This window comes from Notothenia rossii (genome assembly GCF_949606895.1).
Source record: "Notothenia rossii genome assembly, chromosome: 5".
Taxonomy (NCBI): domain Eukaryota; kingdom Metazoa; phylum Chordata; class Actinopteri; order Perciformes; family Nototheniidae; genus Notothenia; species Notothenia rossii.
The window spans coordinates 10,067,041-10,087,678 of record NC_136903.1 but is presented as its reverse complement, the minus strand read 5'-3'; the positions used below and the strand labels follow the sequence as shown (position 1 = coordinate 10,087,678).

At 39.1% G+C, this 20,638-nt stretch overlaps 1 protein-coding gene across 3 annotated transcripts; it reads right to left on the bottom strand.

Annotated features, from left to right (window-relative positions):
* Positions 1 to 8,232: 8,232 nt before the first annotated feature.
* Positions 8,233 to 19,439, bottom strand: LOC307040408 (interleukin-18 receptor accessory protein-like). 3 transcript variants are annotated; one of them, XM_079683203.1, is made up of 10 exons: positions 18,523 to 19,439; positions 16,509 to 16,764; positions 16,021 to 16,204; positions 15,737 to 15,881; positions 10,122 to 10,184; positions 9,889 to 10,012; positions 9,632 to 9,777; positions 9,261 to 9,404; positions 9,024 to 9,176; positions 8,233 to 8,942 (listed from the first exon to the last, which is right to left on the bottom strand). In XM_079683203.1, the coding sequence occupies exons 2-10, from the start codon at positions 16,715 to 16,717 to the stop codon at positions 8,572 to 8,574; spliced, it is 1,539 nt and encodes a 512-aa protein (XP_079539329.1). In that variant the 5' UTR covers positions 16,718 to 16,764; positions 18,523 to 19,439; the 3' UTR covers positions 8,233 to 8,571. The 3 variants fall into 3 exon arrangements, with proteins under 3 accessions (XP_079539329.1, XP_079539327.1, XP_079539328.1); XM_079683201.1 differs by having other exon boundaries at positions 18,566 to 19,439; XM_079683202.1 differs by lacking the exons at positions 15,737 to 15,881; positions 16,021 to 16,204; positions 16,509 to 16,764; positions 18,523 to 19,439 and adding exons at positions 10,263 to 10,407; positions 10,503 to 10,680; positions 10,985 to 11,240; positions 12,257 to 12,649.
* Positions 19,440 to 20,638: the final 1,199 nt, after the last annotated feature.

Sequence of the window (20,638 nt, the reverse complement as noted above, 5' to 3'; positions counted from 1 at the left end):
TCAGTATCGGTTACATACGATAGGAACTCCGTGTCTCCGTCTCTCAGACTTTGTGAAACCTCACTAAAGAAGATATTCTTGTACACATTTAATAACCCATACACAAACAATTCCTAAAGCTACAAAAACGTTTTACATTAGGAAATGATCACTTATAAACTGTAGAACCAAGCACTTACTGGCCGATGGATGAATTGTGGCCGATATCAACGTCTTATTATACATCCATCCATCCATGATATCAACCCACTGGTGACGCGCCATATCGTGAAAGCACCTGATTGGTTCCTGGTTCTCCGCTCCAAATTTCAAACAGGAAGCAACATAGTGGCGTGCTGTTTGGCAAAGTACATTATAAAAAAAAAACAGCAATCCACAAAAGTTAGTTAAATAATTGGTCAATCAGAAGTTACATAGAGATAGAGGTCATAAAGTGATATACCGTAAATAATACTTATAGAGTTAAAGCCATAAAATACAAAAACAATCTTCACTTTGTGGTTGAGCTAGAAGTAAATCCATATCTAGAGGATCTGCGTTGTGTTTGTGTGTGTGTGTGTGTGTGTGTGTGTGTGTGTGTGTGTGTGTGTGTGTGTGTGTGTGTGTGTGTGTGTGTGTGTGTGTGTGTGTGTGTGTGTCTGCATTCTGACCCTTGTCATGTTTTCCGTGTTGTACATGAGATCTGTAGATAAGCTGATAAAATGAGTCTAGTCCAGATATCAGCAACAAAGATGCAAATGGTTACCCAACCAGCGATGGCAAATGTACAAACCATAGACTGACAAACCCAGTCAAAAATGTGCACATGCCTTGAGTCACTGAAAACTAAAATGGAAGGAACATGTTATCATTCATCATCACCCTATGAAGTTGATTTGATAAACTTGTTATCAAACCAACTTGATGGAGCCAATCTGATTTGTAACACTAGTGAACACTTGACACTTGATAAACTTGTTATCAAACCAACTTGGATCCTGTTTGATGAGCTTTCAAGGTTTCAACCACTTGGTGATGTGTTTATAGAGTGAGGTCGTTTTTCCTTTGGATCCTTTTGCTAAAAAATTGCTGTACCTGCGTAGATGGAACTTGATTTAATATCAAGCATAGTAAATATAAACATATTGGCATATTTGAACATTGCCTAATGAATCTTAATATGAAATTAAGTTGCTTTATGGTTTGGTTAGATTTTTCACAAGTTGACATTTTTCAGTTTCAGAAATCGTGTGTATCTGAGATTGACGTTACAATGTAATGACAAAATATAGTATGAATAAAACGCAATAGAACAATAAAACGACAATAATAAAAAATACCTTTAATTTTCTTCTTGAGCTTGATGGTGCCAGTGCTGTTACCAACACTGTTTTTGGCTATGCGGGTATGTGTGTGGTTCAATTGTAGAGTCACCTTTTCTATGATAGCTGCTCTGGAGACATTGGTCTCTGTAGCTGTCACTGCCACCTGCCTGAGTCACAGACATCCTTTTAGTTTCCTTGCATCATAAGGAACACTAATCATGCAAACCAACCGAGTCATTATTTTTTACAATGTTACAGAATTATACATTATACAAAACCCCTTGTGCTGCACAATAAAAAAAACATTGCAAAGGGGACTGCAGTGACTGACTTTTGCCCCTCCATGTGTAGTGGAGTCCTATTCTCCAGGTTGTCACCGTAATTTATGTACCATCACACTGATAAGGTTTTCTCAGTTTGACAATCGCCTCACCAAAAAAAAATGCTGATAATACTTTAACCCGTAATGTCCTAATAAAAGTGGTACTATAATTACATATTAAAGCACATGTGGACACCCTTACCAAGCTCCACTTCCTGCGTCACGTTGCCATAGGGCTTAAAAACCCTGGGAGGGTCACTTGGTGGTTCAGCTGTTTGGGAAATAAAGTCACACATTTCTGTATTATCATCTATCTTACTGTGTGTCTGAGAAACACTGTACAAATAAGCAGCCAGACAAAACAAATTAAAGGGTGGTTGTTCAAAGTTAAACTCAATTATTTTAACGAGGAACTACAGCAATGCAATAACATCCCAGAATACACTGAATTTGAAAGAGACATCCCTTTAGTAAGTTTTTCTGGAAAGGCTTTTTGCATTTTCATTTTTATGTTATACAAACATACAAAAATGAAACACATGATGGGTGTTATGATAATGCATCAAGAAAGCAGATTAAGAAAGGCCTAATGGTGGCACTGGAGTAAATGTCAAACGATCACTCATTAAAGTCATTAAAATACATAATCTGGCAGCTAGAAGTGTTAATTTTGTCGACTGCTGTTGTTATTAAAGTTAGGGGGTGTATACAAATGACTCTATTTCTCTCTCTCTCTCACACACACGCACGCACGCACACACACACACACACACGCACGCACGCACGCACACACACACACACACACACACACACACACACACACACACACACACACACACACACACACACACACACACACACACACTTACGTGCAGCTGTGACGTTAACAGCTCCCCTTAGGGACAATTATCTTTCTGTCGCAGAAAAACACACCATTGTCCTCTCTGTAGACTTCATAGAGATGTAGCCGCCCAGTCTCGTCCACACAGGAGTCTCGGTTTTGACAAGAAGACACAGGTTAATGAAGCTATGAAAAAACAAACCTGTTGTTGAGTTTTCACTTTGATTGATATGTTTTCATATTGAAATGGATAATCCCGGTAATGTGTGTACTGCACCTTGTGCCAGATGACCTCTGTGTTGGTACTACAATTGAGACCTGGGCAGGGCACCTTCCCACCTATATCCAACTCCAGTACTACACTGCTCTCCTCCGCCGTGGAGCATCCCACACTGGATCTTCCCACCACGTTCAGGTAAAGGAAAAACTTGCTGCCACTGAACAGCAAGGACATGAACACTCAGTTCAATCATGTGGTCACACACTCACACTCAAAAGTTAATGGTGTTAACCCCTTATAGGGCACTATTAGATTAACCCTAACCCGTTTCAGGCTTTTTCAAATGAGAAATTTCTGCTGATTGGTCAAATTCCCCAATGGCGCACTATGTGGCCGAGAGTGATCTTTGCTGATTGGCTGCGAGAAAACCACATGCTTCTCGACCTCACTCAGTCACGGGGGGGACGCCATGTTTGGTGTATGCGGAAGTTAACCCAAATATGGTTCCTCGCCCGATAAAGGGTTAAGTGGCTTTTCTAAAAAAAATTATAAAGGCTTTACAAATATTTTTGGAATAAACATAATAAAGACAGTTGATTTAAGAGTTGATAAATACAAGAGGAAAACTCATCTCTGATGCATTATTCACAAGAAATAGTGTTTGCAAAATGCATCCGAAAGCATTCATTATTTGGGTCAAATGTACAGTTGTTGTTCAGTTGTATTTCCTTTCATTCAACAGAACAGGAAATATCCATAGAATATGTCACTTAGTCAGGGGTCGTCAGTTTACATAATAGAGCGTCCACACAGCAGCGTGCGTTGGCGCTTGGCGGTGGGCGTGTCTGAAGCTTGGGGAGTCAACGCGAGCAACGCGACCAACAACCAATCACATGAATCTCCCGCCCCCGACATACAAAATAAAATGCTAGCATTCCATGCTAGCTACATATACTGTCTATGCCTGCTAGCTGTCCATTCAATGTTTAAACGAGGTACACTGGATATAAACTCCCCAAACAGGCGAAAACCTACCAGTTTCACCCACTATCTCTGCCACCTCCCTCCATGTCTGGCTCCTCCGGTTTGTATCCCGGTAGATCAGTGGTCGCCAACCAGTCGATCGCGATCGACCGGTCGATCGTGAGTGTGGTGCGGGTAGATCGCGGACCGTTAACAAAAAAAGTAACAAAAGAAAGACAAATAAAATTAAAATAATAATGTTTGAAAAATACGTGTTTAGATGTAAACCTATCATCCACCACCCCGTTAGCAGGTGCCACTTGATTGACATATATTTGAGACACATCAATAATATAATACATTAACCGTGCTTTACGTGAACCTCATCAAGAGTCATGACACAAGAGAGGACGGCAGGACTGCAATTTCCCGTGTCCAGTGAATGCAACAGAGGCAAGTCACTAGACCAATCAGAGAGTTGCATGGAAATACACGTTTGCTTGTGTCATTCAAGCTCGGTCCCTCGCTCGAGGGAGAGAGGGACCGGTGCTAGCGGGGACCGTGATGTTAGCATCTGGTTAGCTAGCTGCACTAACGGACTTAAAGAGCTGTCTCCACAACAAGCTGGAGGAGAGTCCTCCCCTGTCAGACTGAGGGGCTCAGGTGAGCTAAACGGAGTCTCTTGAGTGTTTAGAACGGTTTTGTCACAAATTATTCAAAAGATTATTTCCGCGGCTCACCTTCTTCATATGATCATTATAGTTATACAAACAATAAGAGAATACATGAACAACAGGTATGAAATACTATATGGCAGTAAAACAAGAATACAGTTTAAAGAGTGATTTGTAAAATATCAATAAAGAAAAAGAAAATCTGTTTACAGTTCTGTTTCATCTGGGTGTTGTGAGATGTATCCATAGATCTCTTCATGTTGCTCTCAAAGTGCACCAGATTGATGCTTTCAACTTCAATATTTAAAAAATTATCTTCTCGGGGGAGCATCCCCCCAGACCCCCCTAGAGGAGGTGAGGACCCCCCTAGAGGAGGTGAGGTCTGCCCCCCACTCATAAAAAATAGCACTTTACCCCTGCCTATATGCCTTGAGCTGATTATGGAGCCTTCATTGTAACAGTAATTCAGATGCAATTAGCCTATATAAAAGGCCTCAAATTGGAAGCATTGTCTGGGCCGTCTTTTTCACTCAATTCTGCAATAGGTAGATCTCGCCTTTCCCCTAGGCCGAGGTCGGTGATCTTGGGCTTAAAAAGGTTGGTGACCACTGCGGTAGATGAACAGAGACTGATCATACAGCACCGGGTGATTCACTACTCGCAGCATACACGCGGTTTGATTGGCTAACAGTTGTACTGGCAGATTTTCATAAACGCGATTTGATTGGCTAACAGTTGTACTGGCAGATTTTCATAAATGCGATTTGATTGGCTGACGCTTCCGTCGACGCGAGCAACGCGTAGCTACGCTCCCCACAATGCAGTTCGTCACCCCATTAAAAGTAAATGGGCAGAAGCGTTGAAGCTTCAACGCACGCCGCTGTGTGGACGGGCCGTGAGAGAAACTCAAATTCTACATTATTTTCTCCAATGCAATATCACAAAGGAAATAAGCTATTTTAAGAATTGATTACGCAACTTGTTTTGAAGACATTAATACAAGGTGCATTTGTTATAAAGATTCTTTATTATTATGACATATTTATGGATAAAGACATGATCATTAACTTGAGAAATGTCCAGAATGTTTGGTTTCCACTGTGAACAGCGTTTCACACGGGATGCCTTGATGTCCTTGATCTCCTTCTCTAGTCCTGGACCACACCTTCTGCTTGTGCTGGTTCAAAGACTGTATGCATGGCATCATGAAGATCTCCCCCTCCACAGCTCTGTAGTGCTGCTGTGGAGTATCTCGCTGAAACCCTAGAGGGAGTTGTGTTTTTAAATGATACAGTCAAAAAGGGCTGGGACGCCGTTCACAAACACATGCTTCCTTTTAAACACACATTTGAAGCAAAGGTTGTCAACTGGTATTGAAAGACAATTCAAGTTTAAACTTAATAGCCTACCTGTTATTTTCACTTGATAGTTTTTCGAACAGCATCCTTCCAAGAACATGGGAAGGCTCAAAAGCCCAATAATGTATTCACTTTGCATTCTGTGTCTGTAAAGCTTTTAACGATATCGGTGCTCTTAAGTCTTCGTTTCCCCCCCTTGCTTTGGTGTTCGCGGTCAAATTTGACCGGTCCGGTTTTAACTGCTATTACATTAACACAAACACCATTAATCATCACCAAATGTCATTTAACACCCTTTCAAACTGTACATATTTTATCAAACTACTGGTATACATGAAAAACTGCAGTAAATATACAAAGAATAGACACTGAACATGTATTGCGTGTGCCAGGTGTGATCCATGTGGGGGGATTGGCACAGACAGTAAGAGCGGGATAAAAGCCTCATAAAGCCTTAATGCAATCGAATATAAAACAAAAAAGTTATGATTGATGAAAGTATAGTAAATTGGTCAGATTTGACCCGAAGACAACAGGAGGGTTAAACTTTCGAAAAAAAAATTCTGTGTATTACCTCATCTCGGGTTCTTTGTATTTCATCAATGTCATATTACTCTGGTGTGAAAACGCCTATTGCTTGAAATCTTCCGGTCTCTTGTGTGGTAACATGAGGTGTGATATTATCACAGTGCATGTTGATGTAGAAGGTGGTATTTCCTGTTTGGTTATGTTTTTAAAGAATTTGACTAGAATCGGCTCTTGTCTTCCTGTGAATAGTAAACCACTTCCTATCTGGGTAAACTAACTAAGAGTTGTTATTTCTTAGAGTCATATTTTACTCTGTTGCAATGGTTTACGTGTATAGTGTCATAATATTTATAGGATTTAAAAATAAATAAAGTAGTAGACAGCAATTCTGATAGGAGACAAAAGGCAGATTAGACACTGCCTTGAAGAAGACACACACATTTGATGTTATACAATTAAGGTGCCAAAAATAAAGGGAAACACAAAGTAAATTAAGAGGACAAAAGCGTGTATACTGTATACAATAAACTGGACTGGTCAGACTACACTGATGCTCTCTTCAGGAAGGGACAGAGCAAACTGTTCTTCCTCAGGAGGCTCAGGTCATTCAATGTGTGCACGAGGCTGCTGCAGATGTTCTAACAGTCTGTTGTGGCCGGTGTGCTCTTCTTTGCCGTGGTGTGGTGGGGTGGAAACACAAACACTTGGGCCACTGGCAGGCTGAACAAGCTCGTGAGGAAGGCTAGCTCTGTAGTTGCAGTACACCTGGACAATCTGGAGGAGGAGGCAGAGGGGAGGACGAGGAGGAAGCTCGACAGCATCCTAGAGAACCCCTCCCACGCACTCTATGCAGAGCTAGTGAAGAAGAGGAGTACGTTCAGCCACAGTCTCATCCCTCCACGACACAGCACCAAGCGCCTCGGGCAGTCCTTTGTGCCTCTAGCTATCAGGCTGCACAACAAGAGGTCAATAATGTGAACAATCCCTGGACATAAATTCACAGTTTCCACACACCCATGTTAATATATATAATACGTAATATGTATATATGACCCAATTTGTATATATGTCCATTTTCATTTTAGTTCATAGTTTATAAGACCCAATTTGTATATATGCTCATTTTATTTTATTTTTTGTATTCATTTCTTATTTCATAGTTTCTCATTATTATTATTATTTTGTATCTTTGATCTTATTTTTAATTTTATGAATATGTGTGAATCTGTGCCATCCTGTTTTTTCACCCTTACCCTGTTGCTGTTTGAACAACTGAATTTCCCCACGGGGATTAATAAAGGTCCATCTTATCTTATCTTATCTTATCTTATGGTAAGTCGTAAAGAAGACCCAGCTTTTTCAGCATTAAAGTGTAAGCAGCTGTCAGCTGGTACCAGTGTTTCACAACACCTATGTAAAAAAGGTCATCTATGAAACTAAGGAGGTCAACTGAAAATGTTCTGTGAAAATGTTTCAAAATAACGTTTTACTTAATCTTTATGCTGAGATATGTTAGGCTTGTTAAGAGTGGAATTCAACTCCTCATTTCCCTATCAGAAAGAAAACTAAAATATAGTTGAAGTCCATTCATCCCTGGCTTTTTGCTTCTCATTATACTCTGTCTGCTCGACAGTTAGCGTGCAGAGTCAACCACACAGTAAATGTGCATTATTGTGCTGAAAGCATATTTGGAAACCAAAACAGAGAGCTTAAAGAAGCTAAAGGTGATCCTTTTAAATTGTTCTTAATATAAACAAATGTATGATTAACATAAATAAATAACTATATATAAAATATATTTATTTGAAGTAAAATGGAGACTTTCTCTATAGGGGATCAAGTAAAACAGGTCATACACATATTTGGTATACACAGTAACAGGAAAGGATGAGATTAAGAGCAGCATGATGTGACAACACTGATATGAATATAAAAAATGCAGTGTAAATGTTTCCTGCAGAACACTGACACATAATGTGTGCTATGGCAGAACATGTGTTATAATAAAGAAGGGAAAACCGATTACCTCTTTGAAAAATATAACAGGGATTTTATTTAACACTTTGAAAGCAAAACATCAGCTGTAACAAAAATACGTAGGTTATAGAACCAGAAGTCTATAGGCTGGTAACAAGAAGCATCATACATTACTTATATAAGGACCTTAGATGTCTTTGGGGAAAAGTCAACAATACAAGATTTTACAAGGAAATATAAGAAAAAGGTACATGTCAAAAATGTGTTTTAAGGATCTTCAGCTTGCCTAAAACGTGTTTGTATCCTGCATTTGTAGCATACTGTTTTCATCTTCAAGTCATACACTCAAAATGTATATTATAAAAGACATGTATTCTGATTTGCCTAAACATTTGACCATGACGGAACATCTTGACTTGTCTGAGGTAAAAGCCTTATTTTAGATGCAACCTGCGGGGCAGGTAGGTGATAACGTAGCTGCTTCCAGAAGGGGGAGGAGGGCGGCATGGACCTCATACCCTTCCAGGTGACACAGGCCCCAGCCTCACTTAAAATCTGTAGGGCCTCTGGGAAGGAGCCAGATCTCAACACTTCTGTTTTCTCAGTTTTGATGAAAACCAAACGGGTCTGCCGCTCCACCAGCGCTGCATGGATGGCACTCAGCAGGCCAGATCCCGGACCGGTATCTGGAGAGGAGGGAACCAAAAGCACCGTGCGACTCTCCTCTATACAGTCCAACACGGCCTCCGCTACAGCTGCAACCAACCAGGAATCAGATTATTTATTATTTCATTTAGATTTTTTGTTAGATTTTCTTCTGAGTATTTGTTAAATACCTTTTCCTGGTAAGACGTCACGATCATAAAGGCAGAGACTGTAACCTAACCTCTCTTCCAAAACACTCTGCAGACACATCCTGTCATCTTCATTCAGTCCTGAGTCTGTGTCACTCTTGTAGCACATCAGAAAAGCATCATAGCTCTTTTCATCTAGGCACACAAACAACAGGGTTTTGTCACTGCTTGCACATAAAGAAATTACGAATATGTGTCTCCATAATTTGAGAATCCCACCTGAGGTGCTGCTATGACAGCCAAGAGTGTCTCTTAGGAGAAGAGTGATGGTGATTTTGAACTTCGCATAGATAACTACTGTCAAAACCGTCACCAACACAATGCTGACAATGCCAAGAGCCAGGGGAACATAAGAATGGCGAGCTACAGGGAGAAAACAGAGAAAACAAATATTTGAATGTAAGGTTGAAACACTAATATAAGGTCATTGATTGAAAGGGGACTGTCACTTACATTTGAATGAAAGCTAACTCAAACATTTCTGATTTTATATTTGGACTCAGCCCTCTCAAAAAGTACCACGATGAGTTTATTTAAGTTTAAAGTGAATCATATGAACATGCATTATATCTATCCACCTTCTTACATACGTTTTTGGAACAAGCTGATGGTGACGTATGTTGGGCGTCCAGTAACAGTTTGCAGTTTACAGGTGTAATTTTTTAATAGATCCTCAACTGACACCTTTTTGAAAACTAGAGATGCCGTCATCTTTATCCCGTCAGCATTTATTTTCCTGGAAAGGAAAGGGAAAGTACAGGTGTTAGTTATGATAGGTGTGTGTGAATATCTGGCTATGGACTGTATAACATTTGAACTTGCCGGTATATTTGTATGAAACATTTACTCTGTGTAATTGTAGAAAACGGGAAAGTTGCTGTTTGTTTCCACAGATGAATCACTGCTAAACCAGAACACCTCATCATAGTCCGAATCCTTGACTGCTTCACAATCAATCACCTTTGGAGAGCCTAGAAAAAAACATAGTTTACAAAGTTCTATCATTTGTTCATTTAGTAAGAGGGTAAATGCGTGCGTTCATCCATGTGTGTGTATCCACGCTTCAAGATGTATGCTCACCCAAATTTACATGAATTACACCACTTTTTGGTGATATGATCACTGGAGAATATCGAAGTTTATCTGGGTGAAAGAGGGTGGAAACATTTTACATAGTAATTTCTTCAAAATACAAAAGTAAACAGTAAGTGTTTTTCTTACCCTTTGGTTGGATAACAAGCACCACTGTAAAGGTCATGTTATATATGTTACCATAATACAGGTAAGATCTGGTACAGGTGTAGACACCATGGTCCTTCTCTTGAACACTTGAGAAGTAACTAGCTTTTGGCATTGACTCGCCTTCCTACAAGGAAAATGTACTTGTAAAAACAAATAATGAACATGCAAAATGCAGCTTTAAATTCCCAATAAAATCAAGAATATCTTGAGTCGACTTACCTTGTACCATATGTCGCCATTACTGGTAATGTTGAGGGTGACAGCTGGTGTGTTTACATCAGGACATTGCAATTTGCAGGCCTCTTGTGAGTGACATGGTTGAGGGTAACGCTGCTCGCACCCTCTGGACTGTTTTGTACAAACTCTCAGTCTGAACCAAAGCTGGCTGCTGGTATTGCTGTCATGTCAAAAGTTTTCACATTTAGGTTTTAAACATTTTGCAGAGGTTTTAAAAAATAAGAAAGAGACGGCTTCAAGGAACCGTTTCTAAAACACACATTCATGGTCCCCATAAAGTCTGGACTGGTCCATGACTTAGATGGATTTGAGTGAAAAGACTTGTCCACCAAGGAGGTTATAAAAACCTCTTTACATGTCCGAACTATTTATGTCACTATTCATATCCTTGCTTAATGACAGATACCGAGAATTTGATTGATTGTAAAAGAGAAATACTCTTTATCACTTGGTTTTGACTTTACCCCAGAGAGCAGGAGTAATTCCCCTGATGGTTTGCAGTGGCGTTGAGAATCACCAGGCTCCTCCCATGAACCAGCAGGTCCCTGTGCCTCTGCTCAGCTGACGACATGTTGGGGGTCTGATCCATCTCCTGGCTAGGGGGACTGGTCCAGATCAGCTCAGCATCACGGTGATTATCCTCTCCATTCCGAGGGCAGTACAGCGCCACCATCTCACCAGCCTCCACATAAATCTCTGTGAGGCTCCGGGGACACACACCTGCAAATGAGTGTCACACATTGGGTAGTTATAAAGGTTATCTTTATAAAAACTTGAACTGGCCTATGGCTTGTCACTTACAGTATATGTTCAGTGTGTCACCCTAGATTGTATAATGTTAAATATTGACTGGAAAGATGATTGCTCTCAAAAATAATGAATCTAGATGGCACTTGGGTTGTAATTATTCATGTCCGACCTAGAGTATATGCTTCCTTCTGCTTGGTGATAAGGAAATAAAACTGTTCCTACATAAACACTATTATTAAATGTCTGCTCTGATTAGCTTGTGAGAAAAATGTGTAACATTGCATGTGAAAAGAAGAGAAGCCAAATCTGAATTGACTGTTGAATCAGATGTTTGAAAACAAAATAAAACTAGGTTGTTTTATTTGACAGTTTGTGGGTTGGTAGCTGCGGTTTCTAACCACAACCTAATTTTTTTGCTGCCTGTTAATGTATTTTCCATCAAACTAAAATAACAAACTTAAAGAAAATAAGTGATTGGCAAATGTATACAACATTTAAAAGTGTCTGCAATAGTTGCACAATGTTTAATATCCATGGTGATCATATCTGTATGCCACTATATAGCATAGAAACAGTCTGTGCAGTTATTGTATTCTGGGGGCAGTCAGGACATCTATGAACATTCCTTCTTGGTGGTTTTTCCCTACAGATTTATTCCAGTACTCCTCCAGTATTTTGAGTCTATTTTTAGCATACTTTATTAAGCATTTACATGTTCTGATGCTATCATTTCACACTACATTTCAGAGGCATGGACCCAATCATTAATTCAAATCTGTAAAATAACTAAAGGTATTAATTAAATGTAGTGGAGTAAAAGTACACAATTTACCTGTGATTTGTAGTAGAAGTACAAAGTAGCATAACATGGACATGCTCAAGTAAAGTACAAGTACCTCAACATTGTACTTAAGTACAGTACTTGAGTAAACGTACTTCTCACCTCTGCAGCCATCCAACCAAACCCTCTGAGAGCACGTTCTCACCTGTTAATGCTGAAAGGAGGAGAAACAGTGTGAGCACAAGCACTTTCTCCATCGTGATCCCCTGCAGCGCTGCACAGCAAACACTCAGTGGTCTCGTAATGAATCCTGCTCCGGACAAACTGTACCCACCCACGGTTCTGCTGAATTGAACATGTTTCCTAATCATGTGAAACCAATCTGAAGGAAGAGCGTCACATCGCCACCGCATGCAAACTTCCACTGAATCCCCCATCATGAAAGCATTGTTTAAAACTTATGATAAATGTCCTAATGTTAGCCTATGGATTGATAATGAGATGTTTAGCTTTCGTGATATTGACCTTTTCCCCTATAGGAGAATAATAGACGTCAACTCACGAAACTATCTTTTGTTAGTTTCGCTTCTTCAGCATTGACAGAGGCTTGGAAACGGAAAGGGAAACCCGCAATCGTTTCATAAAGATGTAGATAAGTTTATATTAGCAGTTTTAGTAATAATAACCAGCGAAAATGATAAGAATCGACGTATTCACAAATGTTGACAGGGGGTCAACAGGAAAAGATAACGTGCAATTATTCAATGTTCCTCCTGGCTGGAAAACTGGTCCAGTCTCTGGCTTAGGTCAGACTGGTTAGGTCAGTCCAACTGGCTCAACAAGTATGGATACAATTTAAAAAAGTAGGGAATACAAATAAAAAAAGTAAAAGGATAAGCTAGACAAAAGATCGCACCACTGATTCAAAATGAGATTTAGATTTGAATGAAAGTGGATTTTAGAATTTGCTTTCGACACAATTAACAAAAAGAGTTTTGAAGGAACATCAGTTGTTTCTAATTATGTGAAACTGTTCTATGCAGATGCAATATTATTTACTTAAGTAAAAGTAGCAATACCAAGATGAGACAATACTCCTCTGCAAGTCTTCCATTCAAACATGTATTTCAAATCTTAATTATATAGCTTTCAGAAATGATCAGAAACATTTCACACATGTCAAATATCAAAGTACACAACACGTCTCAAGTAATAAGTTGCAAATATTATTGGAATAGTATAACTGATTCATCTGCATGTAAACTTAAATGTTGTCATGGTGGAGAAAATGTAACAACGTATACAGTTGGGTGTCACAAGAAAATATCAAAAGCACTTTGAGATGATCAACAGGTAGGAATGCAGAAATAGTAGGCCTATACTTTATATTTTGTAACTGTATTGTAACATGACCCATAACATGTTTATTGTTTGCATCAAACACCAAGGCGTCTCCCTTTTAAGTGAAATTCAACATGAAAATAATTTTTATTTAGATTTTCAAGTGTGCAACTGAGAAAACACAAGGGTGGTTTTTGTTGTGAAGAAGTCACAGGAAATGCAATGTGGCCTTCACATTTGTTAGCGCAGAATAGGTCATCTGAAAGGAATCCACTAGGTGGCACAAGACTAAAAGGTTTCCATTCACCTGAAATAAACTTATTGTGCTTCAGCAGTTCACAGAGCATGGGCTACCCATACAAAAAGAACTGGAAAAAAATAAGGCACTGAATTTGATGCTCTTATAATATTTTACATCTTTCCTGTATAGCCCACATCTTACAGGCCTTTTCCACACAACTATCTGACATTTCACTGAAGGAAATACACAAATACATACTATAATTATTGATGAATGAAATGGTTAAGATCAACAACACATTTCTTTTTATCACAATAACAAGTCAATATGACTGCTGTGAAAAAGTCTGTTCCCCATGTGTTCAACCAAACAGGGGCCCATCCCCTGTGGGTAGTTGGGAGAGATGATAAATGGGGCGGACACCACTTCACTAAGTCACTGCATTTTACACAGGATTATAGGAAAATAAGTGATGGTGAGGAAGAGCGGGTGGAGAAAATCACATGTGTAACAGTTAAAGGGATTAAATAAAAGTTGTTAATTGTGAATCTTGAAAATCTGTAAAATATTATAACAATTAACGTTAAATATAAATGATCTGTTAAATATAGTTGGCAAGCTTACTTGCAGTATGACTTGACTTAAATATATACATGTGACTGTTACAATGTGAGGTGCAGGTGAAAAAACAACACGGGGAGAGAGGGTTTTCTTTAAAAAATAAACAGAAGTTTTATTTCTAAGCCTTCCATATTCTTTTACAGGAACACAAAACTTCATGCCTGGTGCTGCGTTCACCAGCAACGAACAAACCCAAATGCCCCCCTCCCCTTTAAAACATTAGAACAGATATCTACATTATCAACAGAATGTAAAGAGGTTACAGTTATTAGTTATGTTAAAGATTTAATGTATTGCCTTTCTAGATACTGAATTTAGCATACCAACCTTCAACTGTAGCGGGGGTCTGACCCTGGGGTACTGACCCTTATTCTTTTAGATACACAACTGACTGTATATCTAGGTTGCATGGACCCAGTATAGAGGTGAAATGCTACCCCCCATTTCTTTAGAAAATATGGATAGGCAAAGAAAATTGCACTTTTAATATGTCCTAAGTATAGTCTGAGCTAAAAGTCTGATTTTTACACATAGGGCCTACTGATCATTTTCAACCTCACATAGACAACTACTGCCAAAATCATCACCACAAAGCCGACAATGCAAAGAGCCAGGGGAACATAAGAAGGGGAATCTGTGGGGAGATAACAGTGGAAACATATTAGTATTAAACAGTAATTTAAAATTATTATAATGGTCGTAGACAGTCACTTGAATGAAAGCTAACCCTAACTAACATTTCTGATTTTATATTTTGACTCAGCCCACTCAAAAAGTACCACGATGAGTTTATGTAAAATTTGAGGGAAGGACATGAACATGAATTATATCTATCCGTCCTTCTTACATACATTTTTGGGACAAGCTGATGGTGACAAATGTTGAGCGTCCAGTAAAGGTTTGCAGTTTACAGGTGTAATTTTTTAATAGATCCTCATCTGAGACCTTTTTGAAAACTAGAGATGCCGTCATCTTTATCCCGTCAGCATTTCTTTCCCTGGAAAGGAAAGGGAAAGTACAGGTGTTAGTTATGATAGGTGTGTGTGGATATCTGGCTATGGACTGTATAACATTTGAACTTGCCGGTATATTTGTGTCAAACATTTACTTTGTGTAATTGTAGAAAACGGGAAAGTTGCTGTTTGTTTCCACAAATGAATCACTGCTAAACCAGAACACCTCATCAAAGTCCGAATCCATGACTGCTTCACAATCAATCACCTTTGGAGAGCCTAGAAAAAAACATAGTTTACAAAGTTCCATAATTTGATCATTTAGTAAGAGGGTAAATGCGTGCGTTCATCCATGTGTGTGTAGCCACGCTTCAAGATGTATGCTCACCCAAATTTACATTAATTACACCACTTTTTGGTGATATGATCACTGGAGGAAGTCCAGGTTTTTCTGGGTGAAGAAAGGTGGAAACATTTTACATAGTGATTTCTTCAAAACACAAAAGTAAACGGTAAGTGTTTTTCTTACCCTTTGGTTGGATATCAAGCACCACTGTAAAGGTCATGATATATATGTTACCATAATACAGGTAAGATCTGGTACAGGTGTAGACACCATGGTCCTTCTCTTCAACACTTGAGAAGTAACTGGCTTTTGGCGTTGACTCGCCTTCCTACAAGGAAAATGTACTTGTCAATTTAAGCATACAATGAATAGAGATATGGCGTGATAATGTAAAAACAAATAATGAACAATGCAAAACGTAGCTTTTAATTTCCCAATAAAATCAAGAATATCTTGAGTCGACTTACCTTGTACCATATAACGCCATTGCTGGTAATGTTGATGGTGACAGCTGGTGTGTTTACATCAGGACATTGCAATGTGCAGGCCTCTTGTGAGTGACATGGTTGAGGGTAACGGCTCCTCTGCTCGCACCCTCTGGACTGTTTTGTACAAACTCTCAGTCTGAACCAAAGCTGGCTGCTGGTATTGCTGTCATGTCAAAAGATTTCACATTTAGGTTTTAAACATTTTGCAGAGGTTTTAAAAAATAAGATAGAGACGGCTTCAAGGAACAGTTTCTAAAACACACATTCATGGTCCCCATAAAGTCTGGACTGGTCCATGACTTGGATGGATTTGAGTGAAAAGACTTGTCCGCCAAGGAGGTTATAAAAACCTCTTTACATGTCCGAACTATTTATGTCATTATTCCTATCCTTGCTTAATGACAGATTCCGAGACTTTGAAAGATTGTAAAAGAGAAATACTCTTTATCACTTGGTTTTGACCTTACCCCAGAGAGCAGGAGTAATTCCCCTGATGGTTTGCAGTGGCGTTGAGAATCACCAGGCTCCTCCCATGAACCAGCAGGTCCCTGTGCCTCTGCTCAGCTGATGACATGTTGGGGGTCTGATCCATCTCCTGGCTGGGGGGACTGGTCCAGATCAGCTCAGCATCACGGTGATTATCCTCTCCATTCAGACGGCAGTACAGCGCCACCATCTCACCAGCCTCCACATAAATCTCTGTGAGGCTCCGGGGACACACACCTGCAAATGCGTATCACACATTTTTTGTTAATTGTACTTCCAATACCTAAATATATTAATGTGTTTATGGGCCTTAAAAATCAACTAAAAGATTGAAAAGTAATATTTTATGGTCAAAGGGTATGGGAAACTAGTTTTCTAATAAGAAAATCAGTAAATGGACACTTCACTGCTGTCAACCAATCAGAGAATAGCTTCAATTCTGAATTAAAAGGATGTTATTAAAGGAATAGTTAGACATTTGAAAAGTATGTTATTACCTGCCAATATTAAGATGATAGACATCACTCTTATGTCTGTAGAAAGAATATGAAGCTACAGCCAAATTCTTCTTATATTAATAAAAAGTGAAAATAATATAAGAACCAACCCTGAAATCTTGTCACCCAGAAGTAACCACACCCAAGCAAGAAATAGTCTTGCACATGACTTCTTGTAAAACCAGAAATGATATGTATCTTTACACCTTGGTTTATTTGCAAAATATTTGTGGTCATTTTCCCTCGCTCCAATGACCATTAGACCATTTTGTAAGGTAAAAAACAAAAAATAAAAACGCCTCGCAGACGCTCTTCCGTTTACTTTTTTAATTAAAAAAAACAAATGGTCCGAAGATCCCCCTCCATCATGTTGATTTGAATCCGAAGTTCTGAACATGAGCCCGCCCCTCTCGACCTTCTGAGCCAATCACAGCGCGATAATGACCTGCCTTCCGTTTCCACTATACTTTCTCTCACACATACATGCATTCTTCTCTTGCATACATATATTCTTTTCAGACATGTATATTATTTATAATATTAAATGTAAACATTGAATGAATGTGCATGAGAGCAAAATGTATAAATATGTGAGGGAAACATGTATAACTATATGACAATATATGAATGTGTGCATTGAAATATGATAATATGAGAGCAAAATGTATCTGAATTGACTGTTGAATCACATGTTGTCTTATTTGACAGTTTGTGGGTTGGTAGCTGCGGTATCTACATCCTCATTTTTTTTTGCTTCCTGTTATGAATTTTCCATCACACTAAAATAACAAGCTTAAAGAAAATAAGTGATTGGCAAATGTATCCAACATTTAAAAGTGTATGCAATAGTTGCACAATGTTTAATATCTATGGTGATCATATCTGTATGCCACTATATAGCAAAGAAACAGTCTGTGCCGTTATTGTATTTTGGGGGCAGTCAGGACATCTATTGGTGGTTTTTCCCTACAGATTTATTCCAGTACTCTTCCAGTATTTTGAGTCTATTTTTAGCATACTTTATTTAAGCATTTACATGTTCTGATGCTATCATTTCACACTACATTTCAGAGGCATGGACCCAGAAAATTAAAAACCTAAAGGCATTCATGAAATACACGTTAAAGGACTCATTGTGCAGACTGGTCTATTTCAGAATAATATTATATGTTCTGATTATAACAATTGATGCATTAAAATGTTATCAAAACTGCTAAAGGTGCAGCTAGTTTCAATGACTCTGTAAACTGCAGGGTAGCTTGTGAATTCACTCCAGGTGTAACTAAAGTCTGATTTAAGTGTTGATTATATTTCACATCATTAATCTAAATCTGTAAAATAACTAAAGGTATTAATTAAATGAATTTGAGTAAAAGTACACCATTTACCTCTGATTTGTAGTAGAAGTACAAAGTAGCATAACATGGACATGTTCAAGTAAAGTACCTCAACATTGTACTTAAGTACAGTAGGCTACTTGAGTAAATGTACTTCTCACCTCTGCAGCCATCCAACCAAACCCTCTGAGAGCACGTTCTCACCTGTTAATGCTGAAAGGAGGAGAAACAGTGTGAGCACAAGCACTTTCTCCATCGTGATCCCCTGCAGCGCTGCACAGCAAACACTCAGTAGTCTCGTAATGAACCCTGCTCTGGACAAACTGTACCCACCCACGTATCTGCTGAATTGAACATGTTTCCTAAACATGTGTAACCAGTCTGAAGGAAGAGCGTCACATCGCCACTGCATGCAAAACTTCCCTGAATCCCCCATCATGAAAGCATTGTTTAAAACTTATGATAAATGTCCTAATTTTAGCCTATGGATTGAAAATGAGATGTTTAGCTTTCGTGAAATTGACCTTTTCCCTATATTATGAGAATAATATATGCACATAATATAGACGTCAACTCACAAAACTTTCTAATTATGTTTCTAATTTGGTTGTGTTTGTAGACGGTGGAAGCAGGGAAAGGAATATACGTGCCTTGATCCCTGCCGAGTCGACGCACAACTGTTGATTAGTGTCAGTGCCAAAAAAACACTTTTAGGAGCAATGCGCTCATGGCATAGATACATCGCATACATCTTAGTTCCTACTCTTTTCCCTCACCCCAGTGTTGATTTTGGCAGCTGTTTTTGATTTAGTCTTGGTCTTTAGACGAAAATGGTTATTAGTTTTAGTCACATTTTAGTCATTTCTATCCTTAATAGTTTTAGTCGACGAAAACTCAAAACGGTTTAGTCTGCTTTTAGTCGATGAAAAATTACATTTTAGTCAACATTTACTCAAAATGTTTTCTCTCTTTAAACCAATTCAGTTAGGCAAATACAGGTATCTGAAATTGGTATCAATGTGACAGTAACAAGTGTTGAAATTCGTAGAGCAACATTTCACTCTCTTAAAACTTTACTTGTGTAATATCTAGGGATGGGTATCGTTAAGGTTTTCTACGGTAGCCTACTACTAGTCTTATCGATATTGCTTATCGATCCGGTACTTTAACGGTATTCTTGTATTTAATTTTTTTAAATTTTTTTAAAGGGAAAAACTAACAAATTGTTAACCGAATTAATTGCTTTATTTAAATGTGAAATAACTGAAATATATAATTATGTTAAAATATTGTACTGTATTTGAGTAAAATGTTGAGTTACTTGTACTTTACTAGAGTATTTAAATGTGTTGCTCTTTGGTACTTCTACTCAACAACATGCATTTAATAGCTTTAGTTACTTTACAGATGTGGATGAATGATGCGAAATCTAATCAAGTGTTAAATCAGACGTTAGTTCCACCTGGAGTAAATTCACAAGCTACCCTGCAGTATACAAAGTCCTTCAAACTTGAAGGACTCCAGCATGTGTCCCTTCTGAACGCTCCGTCCACGGCAGATCTCTGTGTGCCGCTGCAGCGTGTCTGTTAGGCCCCGCCCCCCCCGGGCCCGCACACAGAAGCCTCATCCCAATACCCCTCCTCGACTCCTCCTTTCCCTCCCTCGGTCCCTTCCTTGCATCTTAGCTCCACCTCCGTAAGATGCGAGCGAGAGACACGAGGAGGTGACGCGAGGACAGAGGAGTATTAATTGGGATGTCCTCGTTCACTCAAACGTCACTCTTAAACTACGTCTGTTAATGATGACATGTGCACAGCTGTATTTCCTCTCATCGGGCTTAACTGAATAACCCGAACCGGCCCATTTCTGGTTAAATATTTATTTAAATGAATGAATCTTTCTCTTGTTGGTCAAGACAACGTCTAAATCCTATGATTTTGGCATATCGGACACAGAATAAAGAGGAGGGTGGACCCCCGTTGTCACAGCCGCCATTGAGAGGAGGAGCCATGCATCATCAATCTCGAGGATACTGGCTTCCAAGCCAATATTTCAAGGATGCTACGTCATCGAGTGCCGCCTAAGTACTGTTCCAATCTCCAGTATACTTGGAATTCCACAGCGTACTTCGTTAGGAGAAATGTCGAGGCTGCACATGTGTAGACTCCGCTGTCTTAAAATCCCCACAATGCTTTGCGCACGGACCAATTTCCCCAAATCTGTGGCGGAAAATGTAAGGCGGGGCCTATCGTTTGAAGAACATCTTCACACTTGCTA